The sequence below is a fragment of the Lacerta agilis genome, chromosome 2, assembly GCF_009819535.1.
Source record: "Lacerta agilis isolate rLacAgi1 chromosome 2, rLacAgi1.pri, whole genome shotgun sequence".
Lineage (NCBI taxonomy): Eukaryota > Metazoa > Chordata > Lepidosauria > Squamata > Lacertidae > Lacerta > Lacerta agilis.
In genome coordinates this window covers 117,558,828-117,574,863 of record NC_046313.1, presented here as the reverse complement: position 1 = coordinate 117,574,863, position 16,036 = coordinate 117,558,828, and the positions used below count along the sequence as shown (strand labels likewise).

At 42.3% G+C, this 16,036-nt stretch overlaps 1 protein-coding gene across 1 annotated transcript; it reads right to left on the bottom strand.

Annotated features, from left to right (window-relative positions):
• Positions 1-410: 410 nt before the first annotated feature.
• On the bottom strand, positions 411-4,881 carry LOC117042224 (vomeronasal type-2 receptor 26-like). The gene is made up of 3 exons (XM_033141751.1): positions 4,656-4,881; positions 4,156-4,282; positions 411-1,350 (listed from the first exon to the last, which is right to left on the bottom strand). The coding sequence occupies exons 1-3, from the start codon at positions 4,839-4,841 to the stop codon at positions 440-442; spliced, it is 1,224 nt and encodes a 407-aa protein (XP_032997642.1). The 5' UTR covers positions 4,842-4,881; the 3' UTR covers positions 411-439.
• Positions 4,882-16,036: the final 11,155 nt, after the last annotated feature.

Here is a 16,036-nt window from a genome sequence, read left to right as displayed (position 1 = left end):
TGGCAGTTCCCTCACTGCAGGGAACCAGGCAGAGGGCCTTCTCAGAACTGGCACCCGCCCGGTGGAACGCCCTCCCATCAGAGGTCAAAGGGATAAACAACTAACTGACATTTAGAAAATACCTGAAGGCAGCCATGTTTAGGGAAGCTTTTATTCTGTGATATTCTAGTATATTTCAATATTTGTTGGAAGCCGCCCAGAGTGGCCGGGCAGACCCAGCCAGATGGGCGGGGTAAAAATAAATTATTATCATCATCATCATCATCATCTATATCTTCCAAAGTTTTTACAAATTTTCACCCAAATCCAAATTTAATAACCAACTCCATTAAGTTGGTTGGTTCTACATGATCAAAAGAGGGTAATGATTTTTTAAATTTAAACATTATTTTTCAAGAACATCACTTCCCTACATTCTTGAAAAAGAATATTTTTAGAATCAGATGCTATCTTTAGTTTTTGCTGTCAGGTGCTCCTTTGTGTTCAGATCAGGTCTCAGCACAATAATGTAACATTTGGGAATAAAGATGCAGCCCAGGAGCCCAGCACTGGAGGCCAAGATGGAGAAGACCTGAACGGCTACCATGTATTTCCCCTTTGTGCTCAGATAGGTGGGCACAAAGGACACCCAAACACTGCAGAAGACCAACATGCTGAAGGTGATCAACTTGGCTTCATTGAAGGCCCCAGGCAGTTTCCTGGCTAGGAAAGCCACCGTGAAGCAGATGGCAGCCAGGAGGCCCATGTAGCCGAGGGCACCATAGAACATGGCAACAGACCCTTCGTTGCATTGCAGAATGATCTCTCCAGGCTGGGAATGCATGTCAGAATCTGGAAATGGTGGCGAGATCCCCAGCCACATCATGCAGATGACAACTTGGACACAGGTACAGGAAATGACAATGGAGTTGGCCAGACTCTTCCCCAGCCATCTCCTCACTGTGTTCCCTGGCTTGGTGGCCAGGAAGGCCAGAACCACAGTGATGGTTTTCGCCAACACACAAGAAACAGCAACAGAGAAGATGATGCTGAAGGCCGTTTGTCGGATAAGGCAGGTCCCTTTCATTGGCCTCCCAATGAACAGGAAGGAGGACAAAAAGGAAAGCAGGAGGGAGACAAGGAGGATGTAGGAGAGGTCCCGGTTGTTGGCTTTGACTATGGGAGTTTCATTGTATTTAATGAAGATTCCTAAAACAAAGCTTGTGGTTAAGGACCCCAGTAGGGCAAGGGAAATTAGGACAACCCCTAGAGATTCTTCATGGGCTAGGAAGGTGATAATCTTGAACACACATTGATCTTGGTCCTTGTTTGGATGCTGATTATCTGGGCATCTTTTGCAATGGTCTGCATCTGCAAAAGAGAGAGAGTGAGAGAGAGTAATGTCTATTACACTGGATTTGGCCAGGCCCTGAGCAGTATCCAGCCTCTTGGGAGAGATTCAGTTGTAGACCCAGTCAGTCTGAGACAGCCACAGATCACTACAGGTATAGTTCAATAACAATCTCCCTCCTTAAGGTAAAGGTAAAGCGTTCATTTCACTTCAGTCCAAGGGAGTTGGTGTTTGTCCGCAGAAAGCTTTCTGGGTCATGTCGCCAACATGACTAAAATGCTTCTGGTGCAAAGGAACACCATGACGAATGCCAGAGTGCACGGAAACGGCGTTTACCTTCCCACTGCTTTGACACCTATCCATCTACTTGCACTGGTGTGCTTTTGAACGGCTAGGATGGCAGAAGCTGAGACAGAGAAACGAGACCTCAGACAGTTACGTTGTTTCCAACTGCCAACCTTCTGATCAGCAAGCCCAAGAGGCTCCGTGGTTTAGAGCCAGTGTGGTGTAGTGGTTAAGAGCGGTAGACTCGTAGGACCTCCGGCGAGGACGCCATCGCGGGCGGTCGTGGGTTGCTTCGGCAGCGAAGCGACTCAGGCCGGCCCGGGGGTAGGAGCCCCGCTACCGCAAAGCGGGGCTCCGCTAAACCGCGGGTCGAGCGAGCCCGAACCCTTCTCCCGTTCCCCCTGTAAAGGAGGAGTGGGGGTGAAGGGACCACGGCGCCGGGCTGTGGAGGCATGCCCCAACCGGACCGGTGAAGCGGCCGCCGCCGCTTGCGATGAGCGAGATCGTTCTACCTGTCAGAAGGAAAACAGAAGAAGCCCGTTGGCCGTGAGTACGTTAACAATTGGACTTATTTTTGACATTTGGCGCTCCGGGAGCTACGATGGAAAGGAAGCCCGTTTTTTTCCCTTTGTGTGGAGAGAAAGTAACTGCTTTTGATGGCGACTGCTATTGCAGTAGTGGATACAATGTTTTGAATTTGACAAGCGAGATCGGTTAGACCCCTTTTGGGGGATCTAAGTTGGTGGAAATATTTCTTCCTGAAGTGGATAGAATGTAATCTTTTCGCCCTGACTCCAGAGAAAATGGCTGCGGAGACTTGTGACTGAGATGGAAAAGTACTGTGACTAAGATGGAAAAATACTGAAATCTGATACCCTATGCCCACTTCTACCATGTTGGGTTTCGTTTTCAAGCTGGTTTTAGACTCTGGACTGACTCACGAACAAAGGATTATTTTTTTGAACTTAGAATTGCTGAACCAGAAATTAATTTTGCTGAATCAGGATGACAATTTATATCCCACAGGAAAGACTATTCAGAACATTGTTAAAATGGAAGAAAACCTTGGCAGGGAACTTAAGGGAATTATTGAAGTACAAAGTACAATGCTTTGGCAACTCCGAGAAGATGTAAAATCCTGTTGGGGTGAGAGACCCAGGATTAGAAGACAATTTATATCCAATTTCTGGGGTGAGAGCCCAGGAATGATGGGGAAAAGATTTATATATCTACAATTAGAAGATGAACGGAATTTTGAAGCGGAGATGCTGGAAGGTGATGATCTGTGTACCCTGATGCTCCCTGTAAGGACTGTTATAGACTGCGTCTGGAACTGTGGACTTATAAGAAAAGAGGACATTCTGAAAAATGGTTTTGGTGTAAGATGGAGAAATGTCTGGGGGGAGACCCCGAGATGGCGAAAGAAAATGGTTAGAAAAGGGATAGGGTGAAATACATTAAATAAAATTAGGATGGTTTATTGTGGTACCCTGAAGCCGGTGTGTTAAGATTTTAAGTTTTTGAACTAGAGAATAGATATCTGAATTTCTTTATTAGCAGCAGTTTAAGTGAAAGAAGATGTATGATTTGATACAAGAAGTAATATGTTGTGTTATGTAGTTATATTATTAATTATTATGAAGTTATATTTGGAATAGATTTGATTTAAGCTAAGAAGTGATAGATTATTTTGGAGTAAAAACTAGATTTTAAGAAGTATGTTTAGTTTTGAATTTTGAATGATTTAATTTTAGAGATGAGAAGTTATTAAAGTAAAATTAGAATTAGAACCAAAGGAGAGAAAACGGGGGAAGTCACCTAGTATTGATTCGAACAAGAAAAGGTTTTTTTTTGTGTAAACAAGAAAAAGAATTATTGGTGTGATTTGTATTTGTTTTTATTATGGTTTGATTGTTGGGTTTGTGTTTGGGTTTGTGTTGGTGTATGTGTTATGTTGTTCTTTGTTTTGCAAAAACCAATAAATTCTTTATAAAAAAAAAAAGAGCGGTAGACTCGTAATCTGGGGAACCGGGTTCGCGTCTCCACTCCTCCACATGCAGCTGCTGGGTGACCTTGGGCTAGTCACACTTCCTTGAAGTCTCTCAGCCCCACTTACCTCACAGAGTGTTTGTTGTGGGGAGGAAGGGAAAGGAGAATGTTAGCCGCTTTGAGACTCCTTCGGGTAGTGAAAAGCAGGATATCAAATCCAAACTCTTCTTCTTCTTCTCCTCCTTCTTCCTTTACATTTGATCAAAGGTATTTCTTGGAGTAAAAATGAGTAGTAGGGCTAAGTATGGGTGGGCAGGCATTTAGCAATCAGTTTACTATCTATATATATAATGGTGATGGTGGTGATGATGGTGATACATTTTAGAACAATATCATAAACTATAATCATCAAAACAGAATATTTCAATCACCCAGTTCACTCCCACGCATGTAGAATACCAGCCTTATCCTTCCCAGAAATGCTTTTGAAAAATTCCTGACTGAACCCTTCTCTCTTCCCCAAGGCCAGCCTTTCCTTTGGAGTCACCCACCTTCCTGAGTGGAGATGGTCCCTTCTGCACAGGGAAGACATTCATAACAGCAAAGAGGCTTCCCTTCCTGAATCACCTTGACGGATCCAGGGCGACAGCTTTCCACACACCTGGACGTAGGAAGGGTCTAGGCACAAAGACAAAGAGTGACAATGAGAATTGTTGTCTGAGGCATAGTATGTTGTCATCTGCTGTAGCATCCGGATTATAGCTTGAAACTAAGCATTTGCCTTCACTGTCTATTAAATGAATTATTCATGATTAAATTCAGGGGGGGGAAATCACCTCCATTAAAAAAGTTCTGTATATGGGCCATGAGCTATTCACAACACAGTTTAGCAGGAACCCTCTTTTGACACCCAGCTGAGAAGAAGAGCTGCAGCAACTATATTGAACCGAAAGCCCAATGCTGGAGTTGACAGGCAACTGAGGGATGCAGCCCACAGAACAGAGAGCACTTATTAGAACTTAAAGAAAAGACAGCAAAATGACAGGCACACCTGATTGAGCCACTCGGGCCACACAATGGCCTCCTGGTTGATGGAGCACTTCAGGTCTGGGGATCCCTGTCTGTCGATACTCCCAAACCTGACTCTGAGGACGGACTTATTGGGAAACACCACCCAGTTCACAATGTCCAAGTCGGCTGCCAGCTCCCCGTTCTCATCTAAATACACTCTGTCCATGGAAGAATTGTAGAACAGGGTGTTTCCCAGGAAAGGGTGGAGCTGGAACAGAACAAAGGTGCGAGCATTAGAATAAAGGAAAGCATAGTCCCCTGTTTTGCTAGCCCAGAAATGGAAAGTGAGTGAGGTCCCAGCTAAAGAGGATTGGCAACTTAAGTGGACAGAACATGCAGAACTAGCGGATTTAACAAGCGCGTGTCAAAGGAACAGAGGTTAGAGACAGCCTGATCAATGTCATCTCCCCTGCCAAAAATAATTCCAATTTGCAGGGAAAGAAGAATTGGGCACAGGATGGGGGCAGTTACTTGAGGGGCTGTGCAATGGGCAGCTCTTGATGTTTAACAACTGCTTGCCAAATTTAAGATCACTGCTACATCCCACATTATTTGGTGATGGGAAGCTCTCTATGTACTAAGGTTGGGATTCTCAAAGTTTTCCAGATTCTAATCCCAAGAAAATGAGTATGAAAATCTATGTGTTAAGTAGAATTGGTTTGATTTACACAAAAATTAAAAATGTATATGCATTAAGGAAGGTTTAAAATGGAAAATGGGTAATATGTTTTGCAAACCTTTTTTCTGAAGGGCTTTGGGGTCTTCCTGAGATTAAGATTAACTAATTGGTGGTTTTTCTCTGCTAGCTAACATGTGAGTGTTGTAACCTTACATCATGTGATGAAGGTATTGGATTGCAATATCTCCTTTTTGAAAGGAGTTGCCTTTTTGTCTTTGGCTCCCAAACTCAATGGAGTCAATATGTAAACGAAGCTCCCCTGAAGGTAAAACAAGTATCTTGGAGGCTTAAAGACAGGAGAGAGGGGGGAGGGGGGAGGGGGGGAGAGAGAGAGGATATGCCGAGCCTGTGCTGGACTGCACAAGACATGATGTCTATTTGATGTTTTCATTCCGTTATGAAGCATTCTGTGAGTAAAGATTGAATAATATTTCTATGGGCCTGGACAATAATTCATTTCCAGAAGGAAATGAATGCTTCCAGGTCTTAAGCTACCAATCGTTTCAAACTGCACAATATTTAATATCTGCAACACAACAATCGATTGTCATGCTCGGTTGAGATGTATATGAAGGAAAAGAAAATACCTGCCATGGCTGTAGCCTTTGAAGTCCCATTCTCTGGGTTGCCCTCTGCTTAGATCTAGATGAATATGCAACATTTAAGGCACGAGCCACAGCTTGGACAGTGTTGTAGATCCTGTAGCTGTCTAGAGAGAGGATTCTTTCCAGATCGTCTTGGGGAAGCCTCTCCAGTTTCTCTCTCTCTCTGCATCTTGTCCAGCCTTTCACCGAGAATGCATGCTTTGAATAGGAACAATTAAAAGCACCCTCCCAAAACTTCTTTATACCAGAGGAAAAGGGTCGAAAATCACCGCTTTCTGCCCTTTTGCTTGTCTCAGTGAAGAAGGAAAATATCCCATGGATGTATTGGAAAGATATTTTACTATACATCAGCTCCATGGAGACATCCCACATAACTGTTGTGATGAAGATTTTCCCAACATTGGATTTAACCACAATGTCAAACACCTGTTGTATAATGTATAGTCCAGTTATGAAATAAGTCATTTCCCCATAATAAACAAATACATTCACTTGCCTCCACTTGCGGAATGGAAGAAAATCCAGTTTTACCGTATTTCTCTTCAGTCCATAGATGCTTTGTGAGATGACAACACACACACCGCTGTTGATGAGCACCGGCGTCAAGCTCTTCAGGAACCTCTCTCCATTGTTGGTGTCTGGTGCAAGGAGGCCAATCAACGTCCATCGGAAGTGCTGGAGCAGCTTGACAATCCCTGGGTACAGGGCTTCTTCTTTGGGGACCATCCGGTAGAAAAAAGGGAGATGCCTCTTATCATTCAGAACATGAGAGACAAAAGCATAAGTGACCTGGGAAGAGAAGGAAGATGTGTATCTTGTTCTACCCTCTATACTCCTGTTGTTCTTTGTTTGCGCATTCACTTCGAGTGCGTATTTGTTGCTGATGAAGCTTAATTATGGCGAAACAAGGACTGTAATCCGGGTAACCTTGTCCTTCTTTGTTTGACATTTTCTTCGTGGCAACTTCACCTGTATCTTTTGGAGTGGCAAAACTACAGTGTCATCACCAGCCTCTACAACCTGCATCATGCTCCACAATATCTATCACACCCCTCTGTGGCAACGTTCATGTTGCAGACTGGCAAGACTATAATTGTTACATCTATGCTTGATTTTTGTCTGCCTTGGGACCTTGATCTATATTATGTGGATCTCATGATCTCATGATACATATGGACACATGTTGATGTCATATATTTACAGTTGAATAGTTGTACCCATCTATTATTATGTTTGAGTTCTATATTATATCTGTTTATATGTACAATTGATGAAAATTGAGATTACTTTAGCAGCCGGCTACGATCTTTGTGTGTTTGATTTCAGGTCAAAGCCTAAATATTTCTAACCCAAACATGGGAATGAGTAGGGCTTAGGAAGGAGGAAGGTCTATTGAAAGGACTCTTCGGTGGGAACAGTGATTTCCTTGAAGGCTTCCAGGTAATGCCTTTTTAAAAAATAAGAAAAAAGATTCCCCTCATTAATCTCTAAAAGGAAGAATACATACAGATACTTCCTAGTTTTGTGTGTCTTAGGTAATATGCAACAAGAAGCCACAGGCCTAGTCAGCAAAAAACAAGATGGGCATTTAAATTACTTCATCAAGGGAGACCTCTTCAAAGTCAGGACACAAGAAATCCTTTTCCCAATATCGAATAGGGTGTTCAGCCATAGAATGGCAAAATCTGTCTCACAATCTGGTTAGAATTATTTGAGAGTGTCAAGAAGCATATAGATAGAGATGATCTTGATAGAGTGTACTTGATCTTTCAAAACAGCTGTTGACAAGGTAACTCACCAAAACCTCACAGATACGCTCATGGAGTCTGAACCGGAGATAAAATGGAAAATAAAACAGCCGATATCATAATGCTATTATACCTCTCTCCATTCCTACCTGTGGGATTTTATAGATGCCCAACACATTTGAAATCTGGATGGAGTTTTGAGAGTCCGACCCTTCGAGAACAGCCAGTAAGTTTGTCTGTTTACCACAGCTGTAGTTTGGAAAGTTCAGCTGCCCAATTGACAGGATGTCTAGCAAAGCATCATATGTTACCCTTTCATCAAAAAAGTTCTCATGGATGCTGTAGCCCAGGGTGATGTTGGGTAACAGCTTTTGATCCTGGTTGATCTCTTGAATGGCAAACAAGAAGGAGAGGAGCTGCCAGTACTTTGTGGTTCCTTTCCTGGGAAAAAAAAATTATATACATGCCAGCACTGTAACATTCCCCTGTCCCCTTTTATGGTTGTCTGTTTTAATTTTGCATTTGCGTATTTATTGCAAGCTGCTTGGATGACTTAAAAGGACAGCATAGAAATGTCACAAACAAACAAAAGACCCCTTAAACAACACCCAAAATTACTTCCCCAATCTTACAACGTTTTATAATCGTTGCTGCTGTTATTCCCATTTTATCACCCTTTTTATTAAGATGTTTTCCACTGTTTGTTATGATGTGTGTGACTAGTATAGGGCAGTATATAAATTCTAATAATAATAATAATAATAATAATAATAATAATAATGCCTGGGGTTTGTTTAAAGGGGGACCTAAGACCACGATTAAAAGATCCAGAAAGCACTATCATGATTCCGCTTTGAGAAAGCAGATATTTTCCCCTGTATAATAAACTTAAGGCAAAAAGACACCCTTATCCTACCATCATGAACAGAAAAACCCTGCAGAATCATAACAAAGGCTCATCTGTTCTAGCATCCAGTTCTCAAGTTGGCCAATGAGATGCACATGCAAAACTGAGAAGCACAAGATCTCTTCCCCCACTTGAGATTCTCAGTTACTGGTACCCAGAGACAAATGCCTGTGACAGTGAATGGGGAACCTAGACATTGCGACTGGTAGCCACTGAGAGCCCAATCTTCCACAAATTTATCTGACAGTGTGATCTTCTTAGGTTCTTAAAGGCAGGTAGCAGATGATGAGAAAGGCCCCAGAAAGTAACTGGAGATGAGTTGGATTTCATGGAAATGGTAGCAAGTGAAGCACCAGTAACTCTATCCCCACAAAACGTCTTACCAATAAAAACTGGTGGAAGGACATTGGCTAAAGATATGAGGATGAAACCAAGTGTTTGTGGCAGAGAGGACCCCACTGAGGAGGTGGTCTCCTGGCCTGAAATAATTATGTGAATCTATCCTGTCCCTTTCCAAAGACAAGAGGCATTTTGTCTGCAGTTTCCCACATCCTCCAAAAGGCAGTAGAAGCAGTAGAAGCAGTAGAAGCAGTATAATGTGGACCATCTTTTGCCTCCCAGGAACAAGCACCTCCTTTATGATTGCTCCCTTCCAAGAATTGGAAACCTTTTGTTGTGGTGCTTGCTAGATGCAATGGCTTTCTTCTTACTAACGGAGCCCTGCAAAGGGATCACATCTGAAGTGGAGAGAAGTCAAGCCAACCTCATTCTGATATCTGACCTAAATCTCAGCCCTCCCAAGTTTTGGGTGGTTCACGAGGCATTTATCTGCCAGACCTTTCTGGCTCAGATTCATAACATCACGTTTAGTGGACTCAGATGTGATCTTTGGAAGCAAAAAAACAACAACCCCACACACTATCATTTTGATAATTATATGGAGAAGTAGTACCACCTCTGCAAGTTCCTAAACTCTTTGTACAGCTCCACCTGCCACTGTAGGGCTGGAGAAAAACATATTTGCGAAAACTCCAAAATCTGGCTCCAAACTGTGAGGTGCAAATGCCAAAGAATGGCGAAAAAGGCCAGGATTAAGAGTTACAATTAACCTGAACTATCATACGTCAGCTCTGGATGAATCCTGTTGCCAGCTGGCATTGGTTTTCTTTTCTTTTTTTCCTTTTCAAATAATATTTATTCCTTTTGAAAATAAGCATACAAAAACGTAAAAAGCATACAAAAGACTTAAAAAAAAAACATTAAAAGATTCTTTCTCCTCCTCTAACTTTCTTTAACAATGTTAGCTGATTTCCGTCAGTCCTTCCCATCTGATTTTCATTGTTAAATCATCATTAGCAGTTTGGTTCATCATCATACTTAACATATTAATAATAATTACCAATTTAGCTATTATTGACCTATATTATTACTTCACCATAAAAAATCAAAAACAAAAGTACCATACTAAAATCAACCTTCATGCTGTAAACCTATAACTCTTCCTCTACCAGTCCATAATTCTATATATTGCAATACTTTTTTCAAATAAGCTTTGAATTTCTTCCAATCTTCTCCCACCGCATCTTCTGTCTGTTCGCGCAGTCTCCTCATCAGTTCAGCAAGTTCCATAAAGCCCATCATCTTCATTTGCCATGCGTCTATGGATGGTATCTCATGTGTCTTCCAGTTTTTGGCAAGAAGTAGTCTAGCAGCTGTTGTGGCTTACAAAAAGAATGTAATGTCCTTTTTGGGGATTTCTCCTCCAATAAATCCAAGTAAAAAGGCTTTTTAGCAAATGTTTTTTTGAACACCTTTTTCATTTCGTTATAAATCTTTTCCCAGAAGTTTTTTTACTTTGGGGCAGGTCCACCACATGTGGGAAAAAGTACCTTCCTTCTCTTTACATTTCCAACATTTATTATCAGCTGTATAGTGCATCTTGACTAATTTAACAGGTGTTAAGTACCACCTATACATCATTTTCTTCATGTTTTCTTTCAGAGCAGTACACGCAGTAAAATTCATACCTGTTTTCCACATCTCTCCCAGTCATTCAGCATTATATTGTTACCCACATCCTTTGGCCAATCAGTCATAACAGATTTAACTTGTTCATCTTTTGTATGCCACTCCAGTAATAAATTATACATTTTAGAAAGATTTTTTGTCTTAGTCTCTAACAATTCCAATTCCAATCTGGATTTTTCAGATTGAAAACCTGTATTTCTACAGTCATACTTAAACATCTCATTTATTTGGTGATATTGTAAGCAATCATTTAATTTCTCTTTAAGTTGTTCATATGACTTCAATTTATATTTATCTTCACACTCTAACAGCAGATCGCTATATTTTAACCGCTTGGTTTCCGTGTTCAATCTTTTACGGGCCTTAGCCTCCAATGGTGAAATCCACCTAGTTGTTTTCCTCTCCAGTAAATCTTTATATCTAATCCAAACTTTAAACAATGATTTTCTTATTATATGGTTCTTAAAACCTTTGTGTGCCTTTATCTTATCATACCACAGATATGCATGCCATCCAAAAACATTGTCATGACCTTCCAAGTCCAACAAGTCTGCATTTTCCAATGTACACCATTCCTTCAACCAACAAAGAGCAGCAGCTTCAAAGTATAACTTTAAATCTGGCAGGGCAAATCCACCTCTTTCTATAATTCTGGGCTTCTTCTCCTGCCAGGTAAATTTAGATAGCCTCTTCTGCCACTCTCTGAAACATTTCATGTTGTCCACTATTGGTATTACTTGGAATAAAAACAGCATTTTAGGCAGCACATTCATTTTCACAGCAGAAATTCGGCCTGACAAAGATAACTTCAAATTGGACCAAGTATCTAAATCTCTCTTAATTTCATTCCATACTTTTTCATAATTATCTTTAAACAGATTTAAATTTTTAGAAGTCATATTTACACCTAGATCATAGCTGTCAACTTTCGGACTGAAAATAAGGGATCAACAGCCTCATCTTTCCGGGGGACAGTCACATGTCAGTGGTGGGCGGATCCAGAAGCAAAAGTGGGCAGAGCAGTAATGTAAACTCCATATTTGTACATCGTGCGAGTGCAGTAGTTCCTACATACGGACATGTTTGCCAGGCCTCCAAGCAAGAGGCGTTAATTATCAGAGTTCAAGGTCACATTCCAACCAGGGAAAACCACAGGCTGCGAAGCAAGACCAGTGAGAATTGTGGCCTAGAAAGAGTCCTGAATTATAATATAAAAGAGAGAAAGAATCTTGAATCCAGATTGAGAGGCCTGCAGAACTGCATTGCCCACCCCCCAGGCCTAAGTTTCCACACTTCACTGCAACACTGAACAAGGTTTACTACAAAGGCAAGCGCATCAGCTGCATATTATACAGGACTTGCAAAACTTAATTGCCCGATTCTAGGAATTTATTTCTTGTTTGCAGAACTTGGGAGCTTTGTAAAAGAGCCTCCTTCCTATGTTGCAGGCACAAAAGGAAGCAGGCCTGCGTTTTTGGTTCAGCTGCAGTTTTATTTGGGCAACAGAGTTTTCAAAGTCCACTGTTAAAGTGCCACCTTTGCCCCTTTCCCCAGTTCAGCTCACGCACATATATTCTGTAAACTACAATGCTCAGCGGCAGAGCATTTCCATTGCACGCAGAAGGCCCCAGGCACAATCAACATCATCTGCAGGAACAACAGAATTTTGAATTCAGAAGAGGTCCCCCAAAGGTCATCCAGACTAGCCCTTGCTCACTGCAGGATCTTGCCCATTCTCTATGCTCATATGTTTAAAAGAGATGAAGCAGAACCCTCAATATGTCAGCAGTCGTTCACGCAACATGAGGGGCAGGGGAACGTGTTCCAGATGTTGTTGGAACCCAACTCTCACCAGCCTCGGCCAGCAGGACCAATGGTCAGGGATGGCAGGCGTTTGCCCCCCCCCAAAAAACAAACAAAGAGGAGGGCCAGTTTTTCCACCCCCTCCCTAATCAATTCCCCTGTCAAAAACATAACAAAACCCACACTCTCTTTCCAGATGACATAAAAGCTCAAGCGACGTGAAAGGGATTAGAAAGTTGATCCTGGCAAAGGGACGAGCAGTTGAGGGGGGGAGCAGGCAAACCTCCCCAACCCAAATTCTCTGGATCCATTCATGCATCACAAGCAGTGCAGAGCAGTAGTTAGAGCGTCAGACTAGGATGTGGGAGTTGTTGTTGTTGTTCAGTCATTCAGTCGTCTCCGACTCTTCGTGACCCCATGGACCAGAGCACGCCAGGCACGCCTATCCTTCACTGCCTCTCGCAGTTTGGCCAAACTCATGTTAGTAGCTTCGAGAACACTGTCCAACCATCTCATCCTCTGTCGTCCCCTTCTCCTTGTGCCCTCCATCTTTCCCAACATCTGGGTCTTTTCCAGAGAGTCTTCTCTTCTCATGCGGTCGCCAAAGTACTGGAGCCTCAACTTCAGGATTTGCCCTTCCAGTGAGCACTCAGGGGTGATTTCCTTCAGAATTGATAGGTTTGATCTTCTTGCAGTCCATGGGACTCTCAAGAGTCTCCTCCAGCACCATAATTCAAAAGCATCAATTCTTCGGCGATCAGCCTTCTTGATGGTCCAGCTCTCACTTCCGTACATTACTACTGGGAAAACCATAGCTTTAACTATACGGACCTTTGTCGGCAAGGTGATGTCTTTGCTTTTTAAGATGCTGTCTAGGTTTGTTATGGCTTTTCTCCCAAGAAGCGCATGTGGGAGACCAGGCTTCAGATCCCTAACCTACCTCATGGGGTGGTTGTTAGGACAAAATGGAGAATGGTGCATGGGAGGGGAGAGAACCATGCACGCCAACCTCCTGGAGCTCTTTGGAAGATAAAGCGGAACAGAAATGGAATAAACAAGCCCATTCTTCCTCTGTTTGGCCCACCTGATCCCATCCTGCTGCCACGTGTGAGTCAGCCTTGGCTCCACAGGAACTTGCTGGCACTGTTGCTTCCACCCGAGCGCGACGCCGCTTGCAAAGGCGTGCTGGGTGCGAAGCAGAGGCCACAGGAGCTTCTCACTGTACAGCCCGGTGCCTTTTGCAGAAGCAGCTGCAGCCATTGCAACCTCCCTGCCTGCCTGGGCCAGGGGAGGAGCAGGAGGAGGAGCGGCGGATCTGCACGGTGCCGACCCCTGCTGGCTGACAAAGGACAGCCGAAAACTGCTTTTCTACTACAGTGGTACGGTGCCTTAGTTCTCAAACATAAACACAGTCTACGCTGCAGTAATCCCCCTTTGAAATCCGGTAAATATACGGGATATCAACAATCTGGGACAGCAGCGGGAAACGTCTTGGAATAAGGGAGTTTCCCACAAAAAAGGAAGGGTTGACAGCTATGACCTAGTTACAGGTGGGTAGCCGTGTTGGTCTGCCATAGTCAAAACAAAATAAAATAAAGTGGTGCCTCGCAAGACGAAATTAATTCGTTCCGCGAGTGCTGTCGTATAGCGAAAATTTCGTCTTGCGAAGCATGGTCGGAGGAAGCGCGGCTTTACGGGGGGGAACCGCAAAAAGTTTTCGTTTTGCGAGTTGCGGCCCTGGGGAAATTCGTCTTGCGAGTCACCCTTTCGTTAGCGAATGCCTTTCGTCTAGCGAGTTTTTCATCTAGCGAGGCATTCGTCTAGCGAGGTACCACTGTAAAAAATTCTTTCCAGTAGCTCCTTAGAGACCAACTAAGTTTGTTCTTGGTATGAGCTTTCGTGTGCATGCACACGAAAGCTCATACCATGAACAAACTTAGTTGGTCTCTAAGGGGCTACTGGAAAGAATTTTTTTATTTTATTTTGTTTTAGCTATGACCTAGATACTTCACCTTTTTGACAAAATTCAAACCTGTAATTTCCTCCTATTTCTCCATTTCTTCTGTAGTTAGACTTTTCAGTTTTGTTTTTGTTCAACTTAAAACCAGAGAGTTGCCCAAAATCTTGCAACAACTCAAGTGCTTTACAAGCACTAGTTTCAGGGTCCTGCAGAGTCAACACTAAATCGTCTGCAAAGGCTTTTAATGTATATTGCTTCGAACCTACTATAATACCTTGAACTTCTTTGTGTTTCCTTAACATTTCTAGCAATACCTCCAGCACTGAAATAAAGAGTGGAGAGGAGAGAGCACACCCTTGCCTGTTCCCTTTTTTTAACTCTAAGCTCTTCTGACACCACATTATTTAGAATAATTTTTGCTTTCTGCTCAGAATATATTGCATTAATACCATTTATAAAACTTTGTCCAACCTCCATATTAAACAAGTTCATCTTCATGAAACTCCAAGATACATTATCAAAGGCCTTCTCAGCATCAATAAACATAAACATAGCTTTACAGTCCTTTTTAGCCTCTAACATTTCCAAAATGTCAATAACATTATGAACATTATCTTTCATATGTCTCCCAGTCAGGTGGTTTTTTGGTTTTTTAACAAATTTCCCCCCACTGATGCCAGCTTAAGTTAGGGCTACTCAAATGAATTTCAGAGGTGAAAGGGGGAACTGAATGGTTTTGCAAAGACAGAGGCGATTCAGCAGATTTTTTTGTAAGTTTATTGTTTTGTTTTTGTTCTTGTTTTTATTATACACTTTTTGGTCTTATCCTGTATTTTTATGCTGTGAACCACCCTGAGATCATCGGTTGAAGGGCAGTGTACAAATTTAATAAAGAAACAGACAAACAAACAAACACTTGGACTTATAAAAAAGCTTTCAACAAGGTGCCTCCTGAGTAAGCTTAGTAGTCATGGAGTAAGAGAAGAGGTCCTCTTGTGGATCAGGAATGGAAGTTGCTTGAAGCAAAAAATAGTATTAAGTGGATAGTCCTTCAAATGGTAGTGTGTGGTGCCACATGCTCTTGACCAAAAGCCCACAAGGAAAATCTGGTGACATCATTTTGCAACAATGAGAGATCCTGCACCAGCCCCAAGGGCAGTCCCAGAAAGAGTGCATTGCAGTAGTCCAGCTCCAAGTTTACCAATGCTGCATGTCTTTACACTTTCCTGGGCAACCAGCCAGGAACCGCTGATAGCATCCTGACATTGGGTATGTTTATCCTGCATAGAGGCCTACATTTGTTACTTTCATTTCTACTCACTCCCATGCCAGAGAGGGCATTGTATAATTAGATGGCTATTTTTCTAAAATTAAGAAAATTAACAGAAGTGACAGTGGACATCCTTCTTCCATTCCACAACTGATTACAAAATTTCGGTGATGTGATTTCCCTATGATCTATGTGATCTATATCTTCCAAAGTGTTTACAAATTTTCAGCCATATCCAAATTTCATAACTACTTCCATTAAGTTGGTTGGTTCTACAAGATCAAATGAGGGTAATGATTTTTTAAATTGAAACATTATTTTTCAAGAACATCACTTCCCTACATTCTTGAAAAAGAATATT

Coding starts and splice junctions, on each gene's coding strand:
- LOC117042224 (XM_033141751.1), bottom strand. CDS start 4,841: ATGGACAGAGTGTATTTAGATGAGAACGGGGAGCTGGCAGCCGACTTG. Junction 4,283..4,655: donor GGCCCGAGTGGCTCAATCAG/GTGTGCCTGTCA, acceptor CTTTGTGCCTAG/ACCCTTCCTACGTCCAGGTG. Junction 1,351..4,155: donor GACCATCTCCACTCAGGAAG/GTGGGTGACTCC, acceptor TCTCTTTTGCAG/ATGCAGACCATTGCAAAAGA.